At 37.4% G+C, this 20,477-nt stretch overlaps 1 protein-coding gene across 2 annotated transcripts in view; it reads right to left on the reverse strand.

Annotated features, from left to right (window-relative positions):
• SLC34A2 (solute carrier family 34 member 2) overlaps positions 1 to 20,477 on the reverse strand; it is a 477,602-nt gene that overhangs the window by 38,494 nt on the left and 418,631 nt on the right. For both annotated transcript variants that reach the window (XM_044062162.1, XM_044062161.1), the window contains 2 exons: positions 9,605 to 9,721; positions 9,393 to 9,517 (listed from right to left, as the gene is read on the reverse strand). In XM_044062162.1, coding sequence (XP_043918097.1) covers positions 9,393 to 9,517; positions 9,605 to 9,721 — 242 coding nt within the window. The remainder of the gene's footprint in view (positions 1 to 9,392; positions 9,518 to 9,604; positions 9,722 to 20,477) is intronic.

The raw sequence follows: 20,477 nt of genomic DNA on the forward strand, positions 1-20,477 counted from the left end.
TTGTGACCACCATCAAACTCCTAGGTCAGAAACAAATTCTAGGTACTAAAACTTGCTTAAATGATTTATTTTGCTATAAATATAAAACAAAGCACTCAGAACATTTAAAAATAATTTATTATTAAACGAAATGTCTGAAACTGTGACATATTGATAAAAATATTCAAAATGATTACAAAAATGTTTGAAACAATAGCTGAATCACATAAAATGTACAAAAAAGGGAAAAATGACCATATGTTTTCACTATCTGCTATTCAAAGTATCCAAAGTATGCAGAATGTTTGCAAGTATGAGCAGTATTACAATGCAGCTATTTCACAAAGTACAGTCATTTCAAAGAATACTTCACAAAGTACAGTTATTTCAAGGCATATTTCACAAAGTACAGTATTTGAAGAGTTTATTGTGCATTTGAATATTATTACAAGTACCTGGTGTACATAATTACACAGGCCAATTTTGCATTGTGTTTTACTATAATCTGTGGGCATGGCAGAAGGATTTTGCAGACCTGCACCGCTTGCGTTTGATAACAATATTGCAGGAAATTGGAGAGTGTTTGAGCAGGAATACGATATTTTCATACAGGCTGCTTTTTCTGACAAAGTCACATGTACAAGGGTATTTATTATGCTTATATTAGCTGGTTCAGAGGACATTGAAAGAGAGCATTCATTTGTGTATGCACCCGTTGTGTTTTCAGAGGAGGGGAAGACTGCCATATAGTGGTACTGGCTAAAACAAGGAAAAACCCAGAGTGTGTAAAACATAAATTTAGAGAAATATGTAACCCCTAAATGAACATTACAATGGAAATGCACTTATTTTACACAAGGGACCAAATGCCTGGTGAAACTTTTGCAGCATATATAACTGACTTGAGAAACAAGGCTAAAATGTGCAGATTTGGTGATTTGAGAGAAGAATTGATAAAAGACAGTCTTGTGTGTGGTATTAATAATGACACAGTAAGAAACATTTTGCTTCGAGACAGATTTAATGTTGAATAAGGCCATTGAGATTTGTCAGATATATGAGCTTACAGAAAGGCACACAAGTATGCTTACAAATGAGAACAGCTGCGGAAGGCACAGTGGCAAAGCTCATGTAGATAGTATGCAGCACGTGGGTAAAAGAAACAGGCCCAAGCACATGGTAGCTACTGCAGGTCCTGTAACAGTCCCTGGGATACCCCGAGTCTTTCCAGCAAATTCCAGAGCATGCTCAGTGAAGCATAAAGATGAGTCAGCAAAGTCAAAACATGTGCCCCCACCCAGCTTCATAGTCAACTGTCATAATTGTGGTGGAAATCACAAACCCAAAAGAGAAAAGTGCTTTGCTTTTGGTCAACAGTGTCATTCTTGCTATACATGGAATCATTTCAAAACATTTTGTAAATAAAGTAAGGCACATTCATTTATTAAAATAGGACATTCCAAGAGGCAAGTTGATCAATTAGAAAGCTGCAATCCTACTTTTTATGTTGATGGTGTGTCTGTGCTTGGTGAAACAGTTAATGTTGTAGATTTGTGGGCAAAGAATGAGATCATGTGTACTGTTTGGATTAATGGGAGTCCAGCAGAGCTGAAAATAGATACTGGCTCAAAGTGCAATGTTATGTCAACAGAAACATTTTCTTGAGTAAAAGCTGCAGAACAACTCGATTTAACAAAGTGTGCAAAGCTTGGGGCTTATGGTGGTGAAGAGATTCAAACCAAAGGGTCAGTAGTGCTTTCATGTTACTCTGCTGGGAACAATTATGACTTGCAATTTTTTTGTAGTCAAGAGACATGTGCAGTCATTATTAGGCCTCAGATACAGTTTGAAAATGGGACTGCTTTCACTTAATAAAGAAGTTCACCATGTAAGCCTGAATAACAACAGCTCAAATTTTGTCCAAACTATTTTTTTCTGAGTATGCTGATACTTTTGCAGACAAACTAGGCAAACTACCAGTTGTGTACTCCATGAAGTTAGACCTAGAGGTCAGCCCAGTTGTCAGACCAGCATGGAAAGTTCCATTACCTATGCAGAGCAGAGTCAAAGATGAGCTAGACAAAATGGTGCAGCTAGGAGTAATTTGTCCAGTAGAAGAACTTAATGAATAGGTATCCCCCGTGGTTGTAGCTCATAAGAAAAGTTCAGATGATATCAAAATATCTATTGCGCCAAGGGATCTGAACAAAGCATTAAAAAGACCTCAACCTCCAATGTGCACAGTTGAAGAGACTGCTGTCCTCATACCAAATGCTGCTGTTTTTTCTGTCTTAGGTGCACAGAGTTCATTTTGGCAAATTTTTCTTGACCGTAAATCTTCATTGTTAACCACATTTGGTATGTCATTTGGAAGATACAGATTGTTGAGAATGCCATTCGGGATTAATTCTGACAGTGAATTCTTTTAGTGAGCGATGGAGCAAATTTTGTTTTGGCTATCCCTGTGGTGTTATCGTAGATGATATTCTAGTAGGAGGCAACGGTGAAGCCGAACATGACAGAAACTTCAAGAAAGTTCTAGAAAGAGCACATGAAGTGAATCTTAAGCTGAATCCTCAGAAGTGCAAATTCAAGCTACAAGAAGTTACTTATGTTGGTCACTTGTTTACCAGTTCAGACTTACGACTAGATCCTTCAAAGCAAACAGCAATTCCCGAGATGCCACCTCCAGACAATGCCCAAGCCCTACAATGTTTTCTTGGTATGGTCAAATATCTAGGCAAGTTCATTCCAGATTTAAGCCAACTTTTACCATCACTAAGAGAGCTGACACACAAAGATGTACTTTGGTCATGGTCAGAACAACACCAAAGAGCATTCAATGCCCTGATACAGAAAATTGCCAAGCCACCAGCTCTCAGGTACTATGATGTTCACAAACCGGTTACTCTTTCCTGTGATGCTTCTAAATTTGGTCAGAGTGCAGTCACTCTTTAAAAGCATACACCAGTAGCCTAGCCTATTCATCAAGAATTCTTATCCAGACTGAGATGCAATATGCCCAGATTGAGAAAGAGCTTTTGGCCATTGTGTTTGCATGTTTGACAGTTCATGAGTATATTTATGGTCGACCTATCCAGATCGAAACTGACCACCAACCTCTTGTTACTATTTTGAGAAAGCCTATACATACAGCTCCAGCTATTTTGCAAAGCATCTTAAAATGCAAAAGTACAATTTCAGTCTTGTTTACACAAAAGGCAGACATCTTTATCTTGCTGATACTTTATCCTGATCACCCAGAAAAAATACAGCATAACATTGAGCAACTTGATTTTGAAGTCAAGTAAGTGAGAAATTTTTCTTCCAGACATCTTGGTGAGCTCAGAACTCACACAGCTTCAGATCCAATTCTCCAGAAGCTAAACCTCTTTATCAGTCAAGGATGGCCTTCAAGTCAATCCTGTTTTCCAGCAGAAATGCAACCTTATTTTCCATACAGAGATGAGATTTTGTCAGACAATGGTATCATCATGAAAGTTCCTAAGGTGATTGTTCCAAAATCCTTGCAACAAGAGCATATTAAGATTTTGCATCGTGGCCATTCAGAAACTGATTCTACCAAAAGAAGTGTGACAGATCTAGTATTTTGGCCTTCTGTGTCAAGAGATACTGAGAAAGTACTTTCATCTTGTTCAGTATGTAATTGTACAAAGGTGTATCAACAGAAAGAACTACTTCAGTTAAGCCAGATTCCTGAACTACCTTGGTTGACAGTAGCCACAGATATCTTTGAGTGGAATGGTCAACATTACTTGGTGTTAGTAGACTCTTATTCAAATTAGTTCGAGACTGACCTACTTCCTAACCTAACATCCAGTATTGTTATTACTAACTTGAAGCGACATTTTTCTATCCATGGCAGTCTGCACAGAGTTATTTCTGACAATGGTGCACAGTTTACAAGTTAGCAGTTCAAGAAATTTGCAGAACTGTGGCACTTTGTTCTTATAATGAGTAGTCCTGAATACCCTCAGTCAAACGGCTTGGCTGAACGTGCAGTTCAAATTGCAAAACAGCTGTTAGAGAAACCTAAATGTGACAATACCAATGCTTTTCTAAATGTGTTAAATCTCAGAAACATTCCTCATGATAATCATCTTGGTTCACCTGCCCAGAGACTTATGTCGAGACAAACCAGAACCACATTACCAATCAGCAGTAATTTATTGATTCTAAGTGCTAAGAAGAACAATACATACATACATACATACATACATACATACATGCATACAAATACATCAAGCACAGGTATTAATGCCCTTCTAGCTTGCCCAGATACCAAAACAACTGTTCTCATAATGTGTCCAGGCTGTTCTTAAAAATATCTAAACTAATACTTGCTTTACTATAATTTGGTAGTCTGTTCCATGCATCAGCTACTCTGTCAGAGAACCAATTAGTACACTTCTCATTCCTATAGAATCTTCTACATAGGTTGTCTGAGGATTCTCTAGTACTTTTTGATACATTCCCATAGGTAGTTGCCTCTAAATTCCCTATATACCTAAATAAGATCTCATCTTAGATATCTGTAAGAGACACTGTACAAGTTCAGATATTTTAGTCTTTCATAATAACTTAAATTTTCACATCCATGGATGCTCTTAGTATATTTCCATTGTACTCTTTCCAGTTTACTTATGGTTGTTTTCTTATAGGGTTTGCATATTGTTATTCCATACTCAAGTTTGGGTTTAATGTAACTGACAAACAATGACTTAATTATTTTTGATTTCCTAGACTTTATAATTCTTTTTATACAACCTATAGTTCTATAGCTTTCATTAACCAATTGGTTGATATGACTAGAAAAAGTCATAGCTGAATCTACCCATATACTCAGGTCATTAAATGAGTCCACAATTTCAATCACTGTGTGCTGTATTAAATAGTCACCTTTCAATTTATGTGTCCCAAATCTCATATGCTTAGTTTTTGATGTATTTATTAGCATATTATTCTCCTGTGCTCTAATGGTCAATTTAGTCAAGTTATTTGGCAGACATATCTTATCTGTAACACATGTAATCAGTTTACCCAATTTCAGTTTGTCAATCTAAACAAATAAGGGCCTGGGACGGAGCCCTGTGGGGACACTTTGAATGTAACCAAGAAGTTCACCTGTCCAGTTGCTGTATAATACTTGCCATGTCCTATTTGTAAGCCATGCAGCTATACATCTTATAAAGAGTACATCAATACCTGGTTCTACTAATTTATTGATCAATGTTTTGTGTATGACTCTGTCAAATGCTGCAGTTAAATCTATACAAATTACATCAGAGCACAATTTTTCATTCATAGCTGTTATTATATTGTTATAGAACACCATGTTACAGGTGGATCTATTTTCAACATATGCATGCTGATATATGGTTTCAAGTCCCAACCTATCCACTTCTGACAATAACTTATTCAGTATTACCTTCTCCATTATTTTTCTACAACATGAAAGTAGACTTAAGGTTCTATATGACTCTGGGTTTGTCCTACTCCCCTTTCCCTTAAAGACAGGTTTAATAATCACGTCTCCAATATTGAGGAATCTTCCCTTATTTATATGACCTAGTGAATAAAAGATATAATGGTACCATAAGTTCTTGCTGAAATGTTCTCAGGTCATTATTACTAATTCTGTCTCCTCCCTGTGCTTTGTTTGGATCCAGTTTGCGCAGTTCTTTTTCAATATAATCTAATTTGATTCCAGTATCTGGGGTTACCTGGATGTCACTAGGACAACTTATCACCCCTTTTGTGGAGCCAAACTGTTTTGCATAAGATTTAGTAAATATATATAGAATCTGTTGTGTCTGAGAATAAATTTTAGAACCTGCACAGTTTATCAGTTTGTGTGTCTTTACTTCTTCTACATCTAATGTATCTATAAAAATATTTCCTTTAATGCTCAATATCTTTATAGAAATTTTCTTCAAATTTGTCTTGATCTTGCTTAATCTGTTTGTCCAGTTAGTTTATTTCAGTTTTCAAAGTTGTAGTTCGACCTCTCTTCCATTTCTTATATTTTTTGTCTCTCACCTTAATCAGTTGTATGGCTAGATCCTGATGTTAAACATTTTTTTTGATTTTTTGCACTCAAACAATTTATATTGCAAAACTTTCCACATTCCATCTGCAGTTTTTCCACTGAACACCTCACTCCAGTTAATTTTACATAGTGACTGTTTTTCTTCCATATAATCTGTAATTAACCTTCTGTGCACTTTAGGAACACAAACAATGTCTAGTATATTCCATCCCCTGATAGTATTTTTTTACAATCTGAAGCAATTGTTGCTCCTGAATATATGTTGTGAATAATTTCCTTACTAATGTAGTTGAATCAATATTATTCCATTCTGTTTCTGGTAAATTTAAGTCCCCAGCTAATTTTCTCTCTTGTGTTTCATGCAAGAAATGTGTGAATTCCTCTAGGTCATCTGCACTTGACTTTGGTGGTCTATACACTCCAGCAATTATCATATGTTCCAGGGTTGTCTTTATTGTCATAGTTACACAGTCTATAGTGTTGGTGTTATCATTGAACATGTAATAATCACAGGTCTCATAACTATCTTTAATCCCTATCATAACACCTCCACCTGATTTTTTATTAGAATGTCTGTTACAGTAAAAAAATGTATACCCTGACAGAGCTGGTTTCCAGTCATTGTTCTTTAACCATGTTTCACCAACAATAACAGCATTAATCTTATGGGAACGTAGCAAATTTTCCAATAAAAAAATCTTTATTATTAATGCTCCTAGCATTAACAACCATCAAAGATGCATCATAAATTTTCGACCTGGCAAAAATCCTGCCTGGTGTTTGTCAAATATTGCAAAATATCTGCTGCAAAAATTCTCTTCCCTGATCTTGACAAATGCACACTATCCTGTCTGAACACATGTGCCCAAAACTAGGCTTGGATGTTCTACAAATTTCCATTTTTTAAAACAGGACATTTTTTCCATGTATGTATTTATCCAAAAAATCTTTTCATTCTCAGTGACCTGACTATACTTTCTATAGGTGATTTGTGAAAAATACGTCCTAACATCAGTACAAGCTATACTATCTAAGAGGGCTGTCAGTTCCCTACTAACAGTCAGCGAATCCTTGTGGATGACATCATTTGTACCGACATGAATAAAAACAGATCCATACTTCCTTACATGAAGGTGTTCTAAGGCTTGTCTCACATCTTCTATTTTTGTTCCTGGCAAGCATAACACTATACAATGTTTATTATCTTCTCTGCAAATATAAGTATCATTTCCTCTAATTACAAGAATATCTTTGCTTGCCAGCTCTGAAGAACCTTCAGCTTTTGATACAGTAATATCTGCTGTATCAGTTGTTATGAAGGATAGATCTTCATCACCATTAGTCTTATTAATCCCACTGTTTTCATTGTGTATTAAATTCTCATTCAGCTGGTATTGTAAATCCACAGCTTGAGCCATGTAGTCAACATCTGTCTTTCTCTTCTTTTTTCTTACAGTAATGTTCTTCAATCCTTCCACATTCGGTTTAGATTTCTTCCTCATCACCTGCCCCTTGCCTCTTTTTTCTACCTTCTCTTTTGGAAAAAAAAAAAAAAAACAGTAAAAGCCATAGAGTTGAAAAAGCATTTGTCCCAGAAGTCTTACTATGATAAAACTAGCAAACAGCTCCATTCTTTACAAAAAGGAGAGATACTGAGGATGCAGACATCAAAAGCTTTTGATTGCATTGGATTTGTTTAAAGTTTGTGTCAAGAGCCAAGATTGTACATTGTGGAATCACAAAGAATGGAATTCAGATGAAACTGGAAGCATTTGTTACCAGTGTTTGAACCAGTGTTACAGCATCGTGCCTGTGACAAAGACTATAGTTCTCAGAGTGACTTGTCCATCAGCAATTCCTGTTCCTGAGAAAATCCCTGAGACTCCTTAAGCAGAACATTCCCCAGTCACTGTCCCTGTTGCTATACCTAGTCCTATTATGTCACAAGATCAGGGCGCATCTCGAAACCTACTTTCAGATACATGGCAACCTGGACATAGCTGTTGCTTTTCTTTATTAGTGTCTGTATAATTGCATGCCTATTGAAATGTCATTGCTTATATGAGACAGCTCAGTAAAGAGGGAGGATGTAGATCAGAATGTGTGATGTACCTTTAAGAAGCTTTCAATTGAGTCAACACATGCATATAAGTACTGAGCACGTGCACACAACAGTGCCATTTTGAGTGAGCAGCCAGAGTGTGAGCATACAAGTATGTAGTCAGTCAGTTAGTTAGATAGTTTGTTTAAGTTTAATGTTCCTGCCATCCATCCTGATGTATTTGTATACAATAAACTACTTAAATGAGCAGCAAAGCCTCAACGTCTTCTTAATGCACATAAGAAGAATGACGCCTCCTATGTATTGTTTGCATGCCATCATCTTAAAAGACTAAGTTTCTGCTCAGGCTTGCAGTTTGGATGTTTGTACCCAGAATCCAGCGACATGTTGGCAGGTTTAATGGCACTGCTAAATGTCTCTGCTGTATATAAACAAGACTGGCAATGTTAAACTGATTCTATATGTACATATGAGTGGGTGGAGTGGGACTATGTGTGCTCTGTGATTGACTGGTATCACACCCAGAGATTCTTTCTTCCTTGTTCACATTACATGCTGGGATTAGTTATGTCTCAGTGAGCCTGATTTGGATAAAATGGGTAATAAAAATTTTGGATAGCTAGAGCTTACTGAAGAGAAACAATCTAGATAAACGTCCAGATATACTAGATACATTATAGGAAATATCCATAACATCTAGTTCTCAGATTCAGCCAGTATTTCCATAATTGTAGTATAAATACTTTTTATTAAATATTAATGTGCATAGTTTTTAAGCAAAATGTTTGAATATCCATAATGAATCACGTGACTGAGAAATCAATGTAGTGTTTTGCATGTTCTGCTATAATGAACTTGCCATTTTTTGTACCAAAATATTCTGTGAATCTACTCTTGTTTTTTTTTTTTTTATCTCTCAGAAATTATGCATTCTACATGATTTGCTTTCATGCTTTTAAAATCTGTATCATAGAAATGTTTATTAAACTATGTCCAAATATCTAACATTAAGAAAATATTTTCATACAACCCTGCTTTTAGATGCTTTGCTATAGAATAAGCAATTTCAATGCTACTTCAATTACAGACTAAAAATATGATTACAGAGTAATTATGGTTTGCATGTATGGTAAGCAATGACATTTCTATATAATACAGAACTGCTACCATCCATTATTTCAGCCATCTTAGAGGCTTCAGAAGTCATTAATCTTAGCTTAAACTTTGAGGTCAGATTTGTGAGTAATGTCAGCATTATAATAAGGGATACAGTTTGCCTACCTGTAAGGAATTGGCCAGTGTTTCTCCAGGACTTGCTAAGGCAGCCAGTATTGCTGTTGTAGTAGTACCGATATTGGAACCCAAGGTTAAGGGGTAAGCACGTTCAATGCTTATGACACCAATACCTAGAAAGCAGAAACATTTTGTCTCTTGAATATTCCTGTGTACTTAACATCTGCTTGAAATCCATCACAACCTTTTGATGGACTTACCTATAAGAGGTGTCATGGCAGAAGTGAAAACAGAACTGCTCTGAACAATAAAAGTCATCCCTGCACCAACTAAAATTGCTAAGTAACCTGTAAGCCAAGCAAATGGAAATGGAAAATCTGAAAGATAAAATTCAAAAATCATTAGTTTAGGTGTGTATTTTCTTGCACCTCATCTGGCTATTACTTATTTAAAGTATACATATCATCTGAGAAGTCTGTGTAGCTAGAGACATCTCAGTGAATGCAAGTAAAATAAGTAGAATTAGCAAATGCAACTTAAAAAAACAAAAAAATAAATAAAATGATAAAATACCACCAAGACCACCAATCCAAGAAGTAAGCGAATTTAATGAAACACTTAGCACCTCGGCTTACACAGCCTTCCAAGAGTAAAAACACTACACAATACTGTTTGCTTATATACAGCATATTGCACAAAACAATTAATCACTTAAGCATACAATTTAAATCACATATTTTTTATAAAAGAAGTAGAATTAGCTGATGATACAGACATCTACAAAAATGCAACTCAGCACAGGTCACTAAGTATATAATGATGTACTTCAATCTCCTTCTAATCTGTAGTTAAACCTCAGACTGCAAATCAATCTATTAGTTCAAGAAGTTCAGTTTCTGCAGGACTGAGGCATTTATAAACAGTAAACCAAATATAACAGTAAGGATGCACCCATATATTTTGTTATACAACTAAACATTTCACTTTGATGGCTTGAATCTGTGCACCAGATTGGAGAAAAACAACAATGATAAAAATATCACAAAAATGCCATAATGGTCACTGCAGCTGACAAGTGGACACATATTATTTTAGTTAGCTCGACTTGGATGGATTTCTGACTGCATCTTTATAAATGAGCAAAAATCAATGAATTAATCTTAAGCCAATTTTTAAGAATGTCCAGTTATAACTTCCTACCAGTATAACAAAATAAACTAAATCCCACAACAACACATATGAGTTATCCAATGAAAGACATTTGTTCTATTTATATGGTTGCTAAAGAACAGACATTGGTAAAGAATCCATTTCTAATTACAGAGTAACATAAAAATAATTAATGTACACAAATAAAGGTGGACTTATAATTGATAGTATTATTAAAAAGCTGTTATTTGAAATTTAGCTCTTAGGAAGATTTCATGATGAACATTATGCGAGCTGACAGAAAACACTACTTTCTTATACTTTTTTTTGCATTTGTGGCTTGCTTTAATACAGTGATGTTTTAAATTAAATATTTTTCTTGGAGTTTTAAAAGTTACAGGTTAGGGCCAAAAGAAAACATTCTCTTCCTTCTGTGAGGCCAAAAGGAGTAACTTTCTGAATTGTGGGGAGAAATGAGACAATAATTTTTATTTAAGGTAAGAAAAAAACAAGTGAAGGGTTCCTTATGAGAGGTGCCAGAAAATGCTACCATTTAAATAATTCAGTTTTTATAGGTTGTATACAACATTTTTTTATATTGGTTAATTGCATTGTTGTGTTGCTTTAAATATTTTGGGGTTGTAAAAGCTGTAGGCTAGGCATAAGTCACTTCCATCTATGAGGCCAAAGGTATCAACTCATTCTGAATTATAAGAAGCATTCAGAAACTGCATTTTATTTAAGGTAGGGGGAAAAAGGTCATAGATTCCTTGTGAGATCTACCAGAAAGTATTCTCTGTGATTAGCATGTTGTTTTTTAATTTTTGCTTTATATTTTATATGCATGCATGTTTATGTTTTATTGCAGTGTTATTTAACATGAAATATTGTTCTTAGAATTTAAAAGTTCTAGGTTACAGGCAGAAAAAATAATCTATTTTCTTTTGTGAATGGCAAAAGGATTAACTGTTTATAAATTTTGGGAGAAGCTGAGAAATAACATTTTTATTTAAAGTATGCAAAACTGTTCAACTCCAAAAATATTGTTATTTAAGTAATTACTACCTTTTGGTTTATAGTTTCTATGAATGTATTTTTTCATTTTGGTAGTATTGTTTTGTTTTATTTTAAATATCTTTCCTATGAGTTTAGGTTCTGCGTTAAAGCCAGAAAGAAAACCTTCAGCTTCCTTCTGTGAGGCCAAAAGGGTTACCTATTTCTGAAATAAAATAATAAAAATAAATAAATAAAAACACCAGCAGAGATGACACATACACACACACACACACACACACACACACACACACACACACACACACACACACACACACACACACACACACACATTTAATGAAAATACAATTGAGGTCTTCATTAGATTAAAATTCCACTGCAACTACCCAAAACACTTACGTACAAAAAAAAAAAAAAACAGAAATTGCTTGGTCAACTAACCCAATCAAAAACAACATCAATTCAAATATTAATAAATCCTTAATTAGAATAATGAAATAAGCTGAAATTAAAATAAGCTTAAAAATATGTACACTAAATATCATGATCTGCTTATCATTTAATAATGCTATAATTTAATATAATACTAACCCTGGCTTTTGCCACCCAAGAAAATTATTTTCCTGTGCTCCTGTTGAGCAGAGCCACAGAGCTGATCCCCAGGGTGAATTTCCTATTTCCCATCCAGTCATCAAGATTTTTCTTGAAGAGTGTTAATGAGGAGCTTTGTTTGATATAGATAGGTAGTTTGTTCCAGAGTATGGGAAGTCTCTGGGACAGGAATTTATCCCTCCAGCATGTTCTATTTATTGTAGTGACAAGGTTTAGGTCCTTAGAGCGTGTAGCTCAGAAGGATTGGGATTTCATTAAGTGGAGCATGTCCAACAGCTCTGGGTTTGACATAGCTTTGTATGTTAGGTAGAGATCGCCTCTGAGTAGGTGATATGTGACGGAGTAAAGCTGGGGTTTTTTGAGATGGTCAGCATAGTGCATCTGTTTGAGGCCAGTAATCCTCTTTGTGAGGTATTTCTGTGGCCTTTCCAGTTGTTGTAGATGTCTTGTGAGGTACATACCAAAAGGGGAGTTGTACTCTATAATGGGTCTAATGAGTGACGAGTAGAGGGGAACAATGATCTTTTTTTTCCTGGATGAGAAACCTTTTATGATGAGGTGTGTCATATAGAAGGATTTTCTGACTACTGTGGTGATGTGATTATCAAAGGATAGACTACTGTCCACCTGTGTCCCAAGGTCTCTTATCACACTTTCAGTGTTAAGTAGACTACCACCTATGTGGTAGCTCATGGGTGCAGAGTTTTTACTAAAGGGGATGACAATGCACTTTTTGGCATTGAGCTTGAGGCCATGGCTTTGACACCAGGCATCTGTCTCCGTGTGGCCCTTTTGTAGCATGTCCACATCATTAGGAGTTTCGATTATGGCTCCTAGTTTGCAGTCATCTGCGAAATTCATTAGCCAAAGACCTTCTGTGTAAGCCTGTACTTCAGAAAAGTAGATAACAAACAGGAGAGGACCCATGACTGAACCCTGTGGTACTCCACTTGTCACTGGTCTGAAGTCAGATTTGGAGTCAGCTACTTTCACAGTGTAGGTTCTGTCAGTGAGCCAGTTGGCAACCCATCTTGTGACATAGGGATTTATACCTAGCTTAGTAAGTATATCTATAATTCCAGAGTGGAGAATGGTGTCAAGAGCCTTGGCAAGATCTAGATAGGCTGTGTGAACCACCTTACCCTCTTCTACGGCTTTGGTGACTGCTTCAAAGAAGTCTGGCAGGTTTAGGAGACATGATCTGCCTTTTACAAACATGAACTGGGTGGGGTCCAGAGTTTGGAGATTACCAATGTCTTTGTGTATAAGATCCATGATGATACATTCCATGGCCTTGAAGACCAGGCTCATTAGACTAATGGGACTGTAGTTCCTGGGGTCCGTGGTAGCTCCCCTTTTGTGGAGTGGGATAACCATTGCTGTGCACCATTCAGTGGGCACAAAGCCTGAGGTGAGGCTATGATTGAACATGGTGCTTAGATGGTGTGCCAGTTCATTCTGCAGTTCAAGTAGAATGCAGCCTGGGATGTTGTCAGGTCCCATGGATGCTGTATTCTTGGCTTTGGAGAGTGTGTTTATTACCTGTGCAGCCGTGATTACAGGAACTTTGCATTCTTCTGGTATAGAGATGGGCCCTTTAGGGGGTGACAGAGGGGTAAAGTTAGCACTGAACCTATCTGCCAGGATGCTGGCAATATCAGTTGGTTCTGTATATTTAGTGCCATTGTGCTGTAACTCACAGCAGATATGAATGTTGCCATTGAAATTCTTGACATAGCTATAGAATGGTTTGTGGTTGTCTTTAGAATCAGTGGTGATTTTGTTTTCGTAACTAGATTTGGAGGAATTTATGAGGGATCTCAGCTTCTTAATGAGGCTGACCAGGGAGTTCCTCCAATCATGGGAGTTTACTGTTTTTTGCAATAGTTTCTTTCTTCTGTTGTAGAGTTTGTTTATGGCAGGGGACCACCAGATTGGCTTCCTTTTTTCGGAGGATAGCATCTTGGTTCTGTTAGGGATAGCACAATTTATGCACTCAGGTAAGTGCTTATAAAGTGCATTTGTGTAGGATGCAGCAGTCGTACCTCTATTGTCCATCTGCATGTGTGTCATGAAGTTTGCCACTTCTGTCTTAAGAAGCATGAAGTTGGCTTTGGAGAAATTTTTTACGGTGGTTTCCCTAATGGGGGTGGGGTGGGGGTGGGATGTGGATGTCTAGGGTGATTAGCTTGTGGTTGGATCTGACCAACGAGGAATTGACCTCTGTGGAACACTGGTCGCCCATGTTGGTAATGATCAGGTCTAGGATATTGCTGCCCCTAGTGGGGGTGTGGATAAGTTGATTCAAGGCACTGGAATTTATGAATTCCAGAAAACGTTGAGCAAAAGAGCTGATACATGAGTAGTTTTCCCACTTAACGGTGGGGTAGTTGAAATTGCCCATTATTAGGGTGTTGGGTTGTACCCTAATATTTTCCAGTGTACCAAGAAATAAGGAGTGGGAATCCTCGAGCATGGAGGTGGATCTGTAGCAAGTTACAATTTGGATTGTGGTCTTGCCCAGAGTTAGTTGCACTTGGATAATCTTGGATGCATTATGCTGAGCAACTAGCCTGGAGGTGTGGACATCCTTAATGAATATGGGCACCCCTCCACCTTTAGTGTTTCAGTCCAGGTTAGGTGGCCAAAAGGTGTGGTATGAATTATAGCCTGGTAATGCAGGGGTGCTCTCTGGAGCCTTGAACCAGGTCTCTCTCACTGCACAGATGTCGATGTTCTCCATTTTAAGGAGTGCCTCGAGTGAATGCATTTTGAGGTTTAGACTTCTAGCATTGAGTAGCATTACCCTCAGATTTTGCTTGCTTGTACCTGTTAAGGTGGTGAATTTGTCATTTGAACCTTACCTAAAAAAGGCACTATAAGGGTGGCAAGAGCCTTAGTCAGTATCCGGAATCCCAAGGGCAACAGGTGCAGGCCATCTCTGGCAAAGCATCGTGCTCTGCTGATCATGTCATCCCAGGCAGACAGATACTGGATCCTCTTAGAATGACACCAGAAGCTTAGCCAATTGTTAAAGTCAATCATTTTGTCCTTGTACTGTGGTATCATTCTGGGAGATGGCAGGATGCTACTCAGGGCTAGGGTCATACCTGCCTGGGCTACAAGATTGGAGAGCTCCTCCATGTCTCTTTTCATGTAGTCCAGGGAGGTACGTCTCAGGTCATTCAAACCAAAATGGACAATGACAGAGTCATATTTGTACTTGTTGTGGAGTGACCTGAGTGCGTGCATTATGTGGTGGATCCTGGCACCCAACAGGCAGCTGACAGTAACTTTCTCCTTGTTTAGCCTGGTGAGTGGAACATCAGTGTGCCTGAATATAGAGTCACCTATGACTAGAGTGTTGGGTACATTGTTATGCCTTATGGGCTCATTTGGGTTGTGTTTGGGGGGGTGGAGATTGCTTGCATTTCTGCTTTGGAGGTCTCTGTTGCTTGAGGAGATTTCTATTGAAAGCCTCCATGAATGCAGGTGTGTGTTTCGTGGTTCTATGTGTGTGTTTTGGTGGTGTAGGTTTTGAGGGACTATGTGATGAGTGTGGTGTTTTGCAAGTGTTTACCTTCTCCTCTTGGCTGTTTAGTCCAGTCTTGGGTGAAGAGAATGATTTGCTTCCAGTTTGGCTATATAAGTGCATCTCTCACAGGTTGTAATGTTAGGTGGTAGGAGGAGGGGGTTGTTTGTGTACATAAGGCAATTGCTGCATTGCCCCAAGATGCCCAGATTAATCAGGTAGACAGGAGAAAACACCGGAAGCTGACCCTTTAGACATGCCTGGATAGGTGCTTATTTATTAAGTACTAAAAACTCTTTTCCTCTAGACAAGTGAGGAAAGATGAGTGCTGTAATAATTTGTAGCTTATTTAGTGCTTACAACAAGTTCTGAACAAGTGCTGAGCTCAAAGAAGCTGATTTTAGTGCTAAAACTAAAAAAACTGGCTCGTTCTAAGGGAATATTTGAAGAGCAGACTTTATGGCACTGGGAATAGTTTAACCCTAGCTAAGCGGCGATGCATAAATTGTATATATATTTTTTGTAATATAACAGTGGCAAATGAGCAAACTGATTTAAACAAATTAACCAATTAACCAATAAATATCTAAAAATGGAGCCCCATTCCAGCAGTCGTTGATCAGACAAGTTCTGACTGCACACTCCTGCCACTAGGGTGCAGGGGAACCTTCTCCAAACAAAGATGGTCTGGCTTAGTGCTCAAGTTGTACAAACAAAGCTAGATTCAGCAGGTCTGAATTTAGTCTATGCTACAGCAAACAAGGTGTACCAATTTCAGAAAGGAACACTTCAAATAAACAAGCATAATAAGCAAGCACAATAAGCTTTTAATCAGAATCTCCCAGCTCAGAAGGGCAGAATCTACCCTCTCCTCCCAAAAGTGTGCAGACCACACCTGCTTAATGTAAAATAACTGGCCCAAAGCCCAAGTGCTTAAACCAGAACTAATACACTTTTAGAATAACAGACACTAAGCCTTCAATCAGCAACTCCCAACTTAGAAGGATGTAAGCTACCTGTCCTGCCACAACAGTGCAGACCACACACCTTCTTAATGTAAAACAACTGGTTTGAAGTCCAAGTGCTTCAACCAAAGGCTTAGAATAACAGTTACAATTTAATCAGGCTACTAACAAGCAGTAATAAATGCAGTAGAATAAATGCAGTTAAGTACTTTTAAGAACAAGCGGCAAAGGGAAAATAAAGTAATAAAGTAGGAAGAAACACAAATACAGTAAAAGCAGATGAATAAAGTGCTATTTTTTTATATAACAACAGAAAACGAGCAAACTGATTTAAACAAATTACCCAATTAATCAGCAAAAAAGCTCAAAACTGAGCCCTGTTCCAGCAGTCTTCAATCAGCCAAGTTCTAACTGCACACTCCTGCCACTAGGGTACAGGGGACCTTCTACAAAAGAGATGGCCTGGATTCGTGCTCAAGTTATAAAAACAAAACTAGATTCAGAATGCTTGAATCTAGTCATGCTATAGCAACCAAGGCGCACCAATTTCAGAAAGAAACAGTTCAAATAAGCAGGCACAATAATCCTTTAACCAGAAATTCCCAGCTCAGAAGGGCAGAATCTAGCATCTCCTCCCACAACAGTGCAGACCACAAACCTCCTTAATAAAAAATAACTGGCCTGAAGCCCAAGTGCTTTAACCAGAACTAATACACTTTTAGAATAACAGATACTGCACCTTCAATCAGCAATTCCCAACTTAGAAGGATGTAAGCTACCTGTCCTGCCACAACAGTGCAGTCCACAAACCTTTTTAATGTAAAACAACTGGTCTGGAGCCCAAGTGCTTAAACCAAAAGGCTTAGAGTAACAGTTGCAATTTAATCAGGCTACTACCAAGCAGTAATAAATGGAGCAGAATAAATACAATTGAGTACTTTTAAGAAGAGGCAAAAGCAAAATAAAGTGCAATTTTTTTAGTAAAGTGTAAGGAGAGAGGAAGAAGGAGCAGAAGAAAAATTCAATGTTAAGAACCTAAGTGGGTTGGCCTTCTCAAATGTTCTCTCTGTATTAAGTAGATTGAACACCAGACTGGGAGGGGTGTCATAGATCAAATTTACAGTAGGGGCGGGCAACTGCAAAGCCACCAACTATAACACTACCACAGGAATAGGGTGGGGGAAGGGGGGAAACAGTTTCAGGACAGATGAGAAACAGAAAACAATAACAGAAAATATATAAAATAATTCAGTCAGGCAAAATTAAGACAATGCAGAACTCGGAAAGGTTAAAATGCCAAGAAATATACTTATCAATCAGTGATATATTTCCAGATTGTTTGAGAATCACACTGCAGCCAGAACATCAGGAGCTTCCAACAGTCCAAAAAACAAATGCTTGGTGCTGATACCCCAACCAGAGAACAACGATTGAGAAGCCACAAAAACAAAAGAACTCTGGAACGGTGCTGTTATGTATCCAAACATTTTAATAAAACTCTGCCATAAAAAACACATACAAACTTCTGAGAGGTAAGCGCTTTCGGGTGTTAACCCTTCATCAGACAAAGGTAAAATGGTGCAGAACACAATTTAAATAAGAATACAGCCAATGAACAATTAGTGAAATCAATTCAGTAAAAAAAAACGCCTATTTTTTAAGGTGGGTTTAATAGGAACAACATCATTGAGCCCTGGATTCCTATGTGCCATAAACTCTAGGATCTTCCCTGACTCTATCTGTTCTGTGTAGTGTTTTATATCACCTCCCCTCTTGTTAAGCCTTACATTGACTATGGCCCTAAAAGTAAAACAATGTGTAGGATGTTCACTAATATGTCTGAACAAAGCATTATGTGTGTCCTTGTTTCTTATACTAGAAAGATGTTGCAATATTCTAACTTTGAACATATTATTCGTCTTGCCCACGTAAAAACATGGGCAGGACTTACAATTAGCCAGATACACTATATCCTTAGTCCTGCAAGTGGCTTTAGCTTTCAACATATAGGTCCTATTAGTAACAGGATGTATAAAAGAGACATCTTGAGAGATATAAAGGCAGGCCTTGCATCTACCACAAGGCTTGCTGCCTACAGATAAAACAGGGGTATGAGATAAACTAACATGTTCCCCACATAGAATGTCCTTTAGACTCTTATTCTTCCTATATCCAAATACTGGAGTCGGCCCTACTATGGTGTTGATTCTATCATCACTAGTAAGGGTGTTCCAGTTGTCCCTTATAATTCCAGTGATGTCTTTTATATCACTACTATAAGTGAACATAACCTTAAATCTAGCGTCCTGTTTCATTTCTCTTGAAGGTATAGCTAAGTCCCTAGCAGGCCTAGATAACCAGGGCTTATATTTATGACCCCTTTTATCTCTATGCTTCTCTATAACATCATTGACCATGGTTTCATTATACCCCCTCTCTACAAAAAGATCCTTCAAACTCTCCAATTCATTGTTGAAACAAATATCATCCATGCAGTTCCTAGATAACCTGGCTAGCTGTCCTTGTACTTATGTTGGGAAAAGTGTATCGTGGATGCATACTATCAAAAGTTAAAAATGTATTTTTCCAACACCCCTTCCTATACAGACTGGTAGAAAAACCTTGTAAAGTCTGTGCTATTGTGACATCTAAGAAGTTTATCTCAGTATAAGATGTTACTTCCGTAAACTTAAAGAAATCTGTTGTGGAGTGTAGAAAATCAATAAATAATTTAAAGGAGATGGTATCACCCTTCCACAAAATAAAAACATCATCCACAAAGCGTTTATAAAAGCCAATATATGGCTTCCATTCTCTATTGTTAAAAATGTACAAATTCTCCCAATAGGCTAGTACCAGGTTAGCATAGGTGTTCGCACAGGGTGTGCCCATGGCTACACCCTGTGCTTGCCTATATGTCTGTTCTAGACCCAAAAATACATTATTTTCCAAAACTAACCTAAGTATAGTTGTAACCTGTTTGATATAATGATCTAGGGCTCCATTTTCTCTCAACAATGTATCAATAGCCATTATGCCATAATCATTGTGTATAACCGTGAAAAGGCTCTGTACGTCCAATGTAACCATGAGATAATGTGAATCATGAGGGGCCCTAACTAACCCTCCAAGTGCCTTCAAAAAATCTCCTGTGTCTGTTAATATGTTTTCCATTTTATTAACATATGGCCTAAGTGTGGTTTCTAACCATATAGAGGCATTTTCTGTGACCCATTTTCTACCTGATACTATGGGTCGTATCGGGGGGTCTGTCAAAGATTTATGTATCTTAGGCAGGCCTTTGAAGAGTGGTATAACAACCCCTTCCATTCTAAGAAAATTGTATAACTCTTCACTTATGACCATGTCATCCAAGAGTTCTTCCAAGGTCTTGTGGACTTTCTCTATCATATGTTTCACCATTAAAGGGTTCATTAATCTATAGGTGCGTGTGTCAGATAGTAACTGGCTTAGTTTGTTGTGATATACCAATGTATCCATCACAACTATGGCCCCTCCTTTATCAGCCACCTTAATGGTAATATTTCTATTATCACATAAATTTTGGAGGGCTTGTCTCTGTAATGCAGTTAAATTATAATATTTCTGAGTACTACCATTATGAAAGTATGCCATAAGGTCCCTTTCACAGGCATTAATAAACAGTTGTAAAGATGGTGTCAATGGAGGAACAAACGTGCTAGGCTGTCTAAGTGTGGAACTACTATTAACAACATTGCCAAACATATTTCTAAGAGCCACTCCCCTGCAAAAAAGCATGAGATCCATGACTACATCTTGATAATTGCAAGTCCTGCTCGGGACAAATGACAAACCCTTGTTCAACACATATAACTCCTC

This window comes from Protopterus annectens, chromosome 2.part1 (assembly GCF_019279795.1).
Source record: "Protopterus annectens isolate FY-2018-M chromosome 2.part1, PAN1.0, whole genome shotgun sequence".
Taxonomy (NCBI): Eukaryota; Metazoa; Chordata; order Ceratodontiformes; family Protopteridae; genus Protopterus; species Protopterus annectens.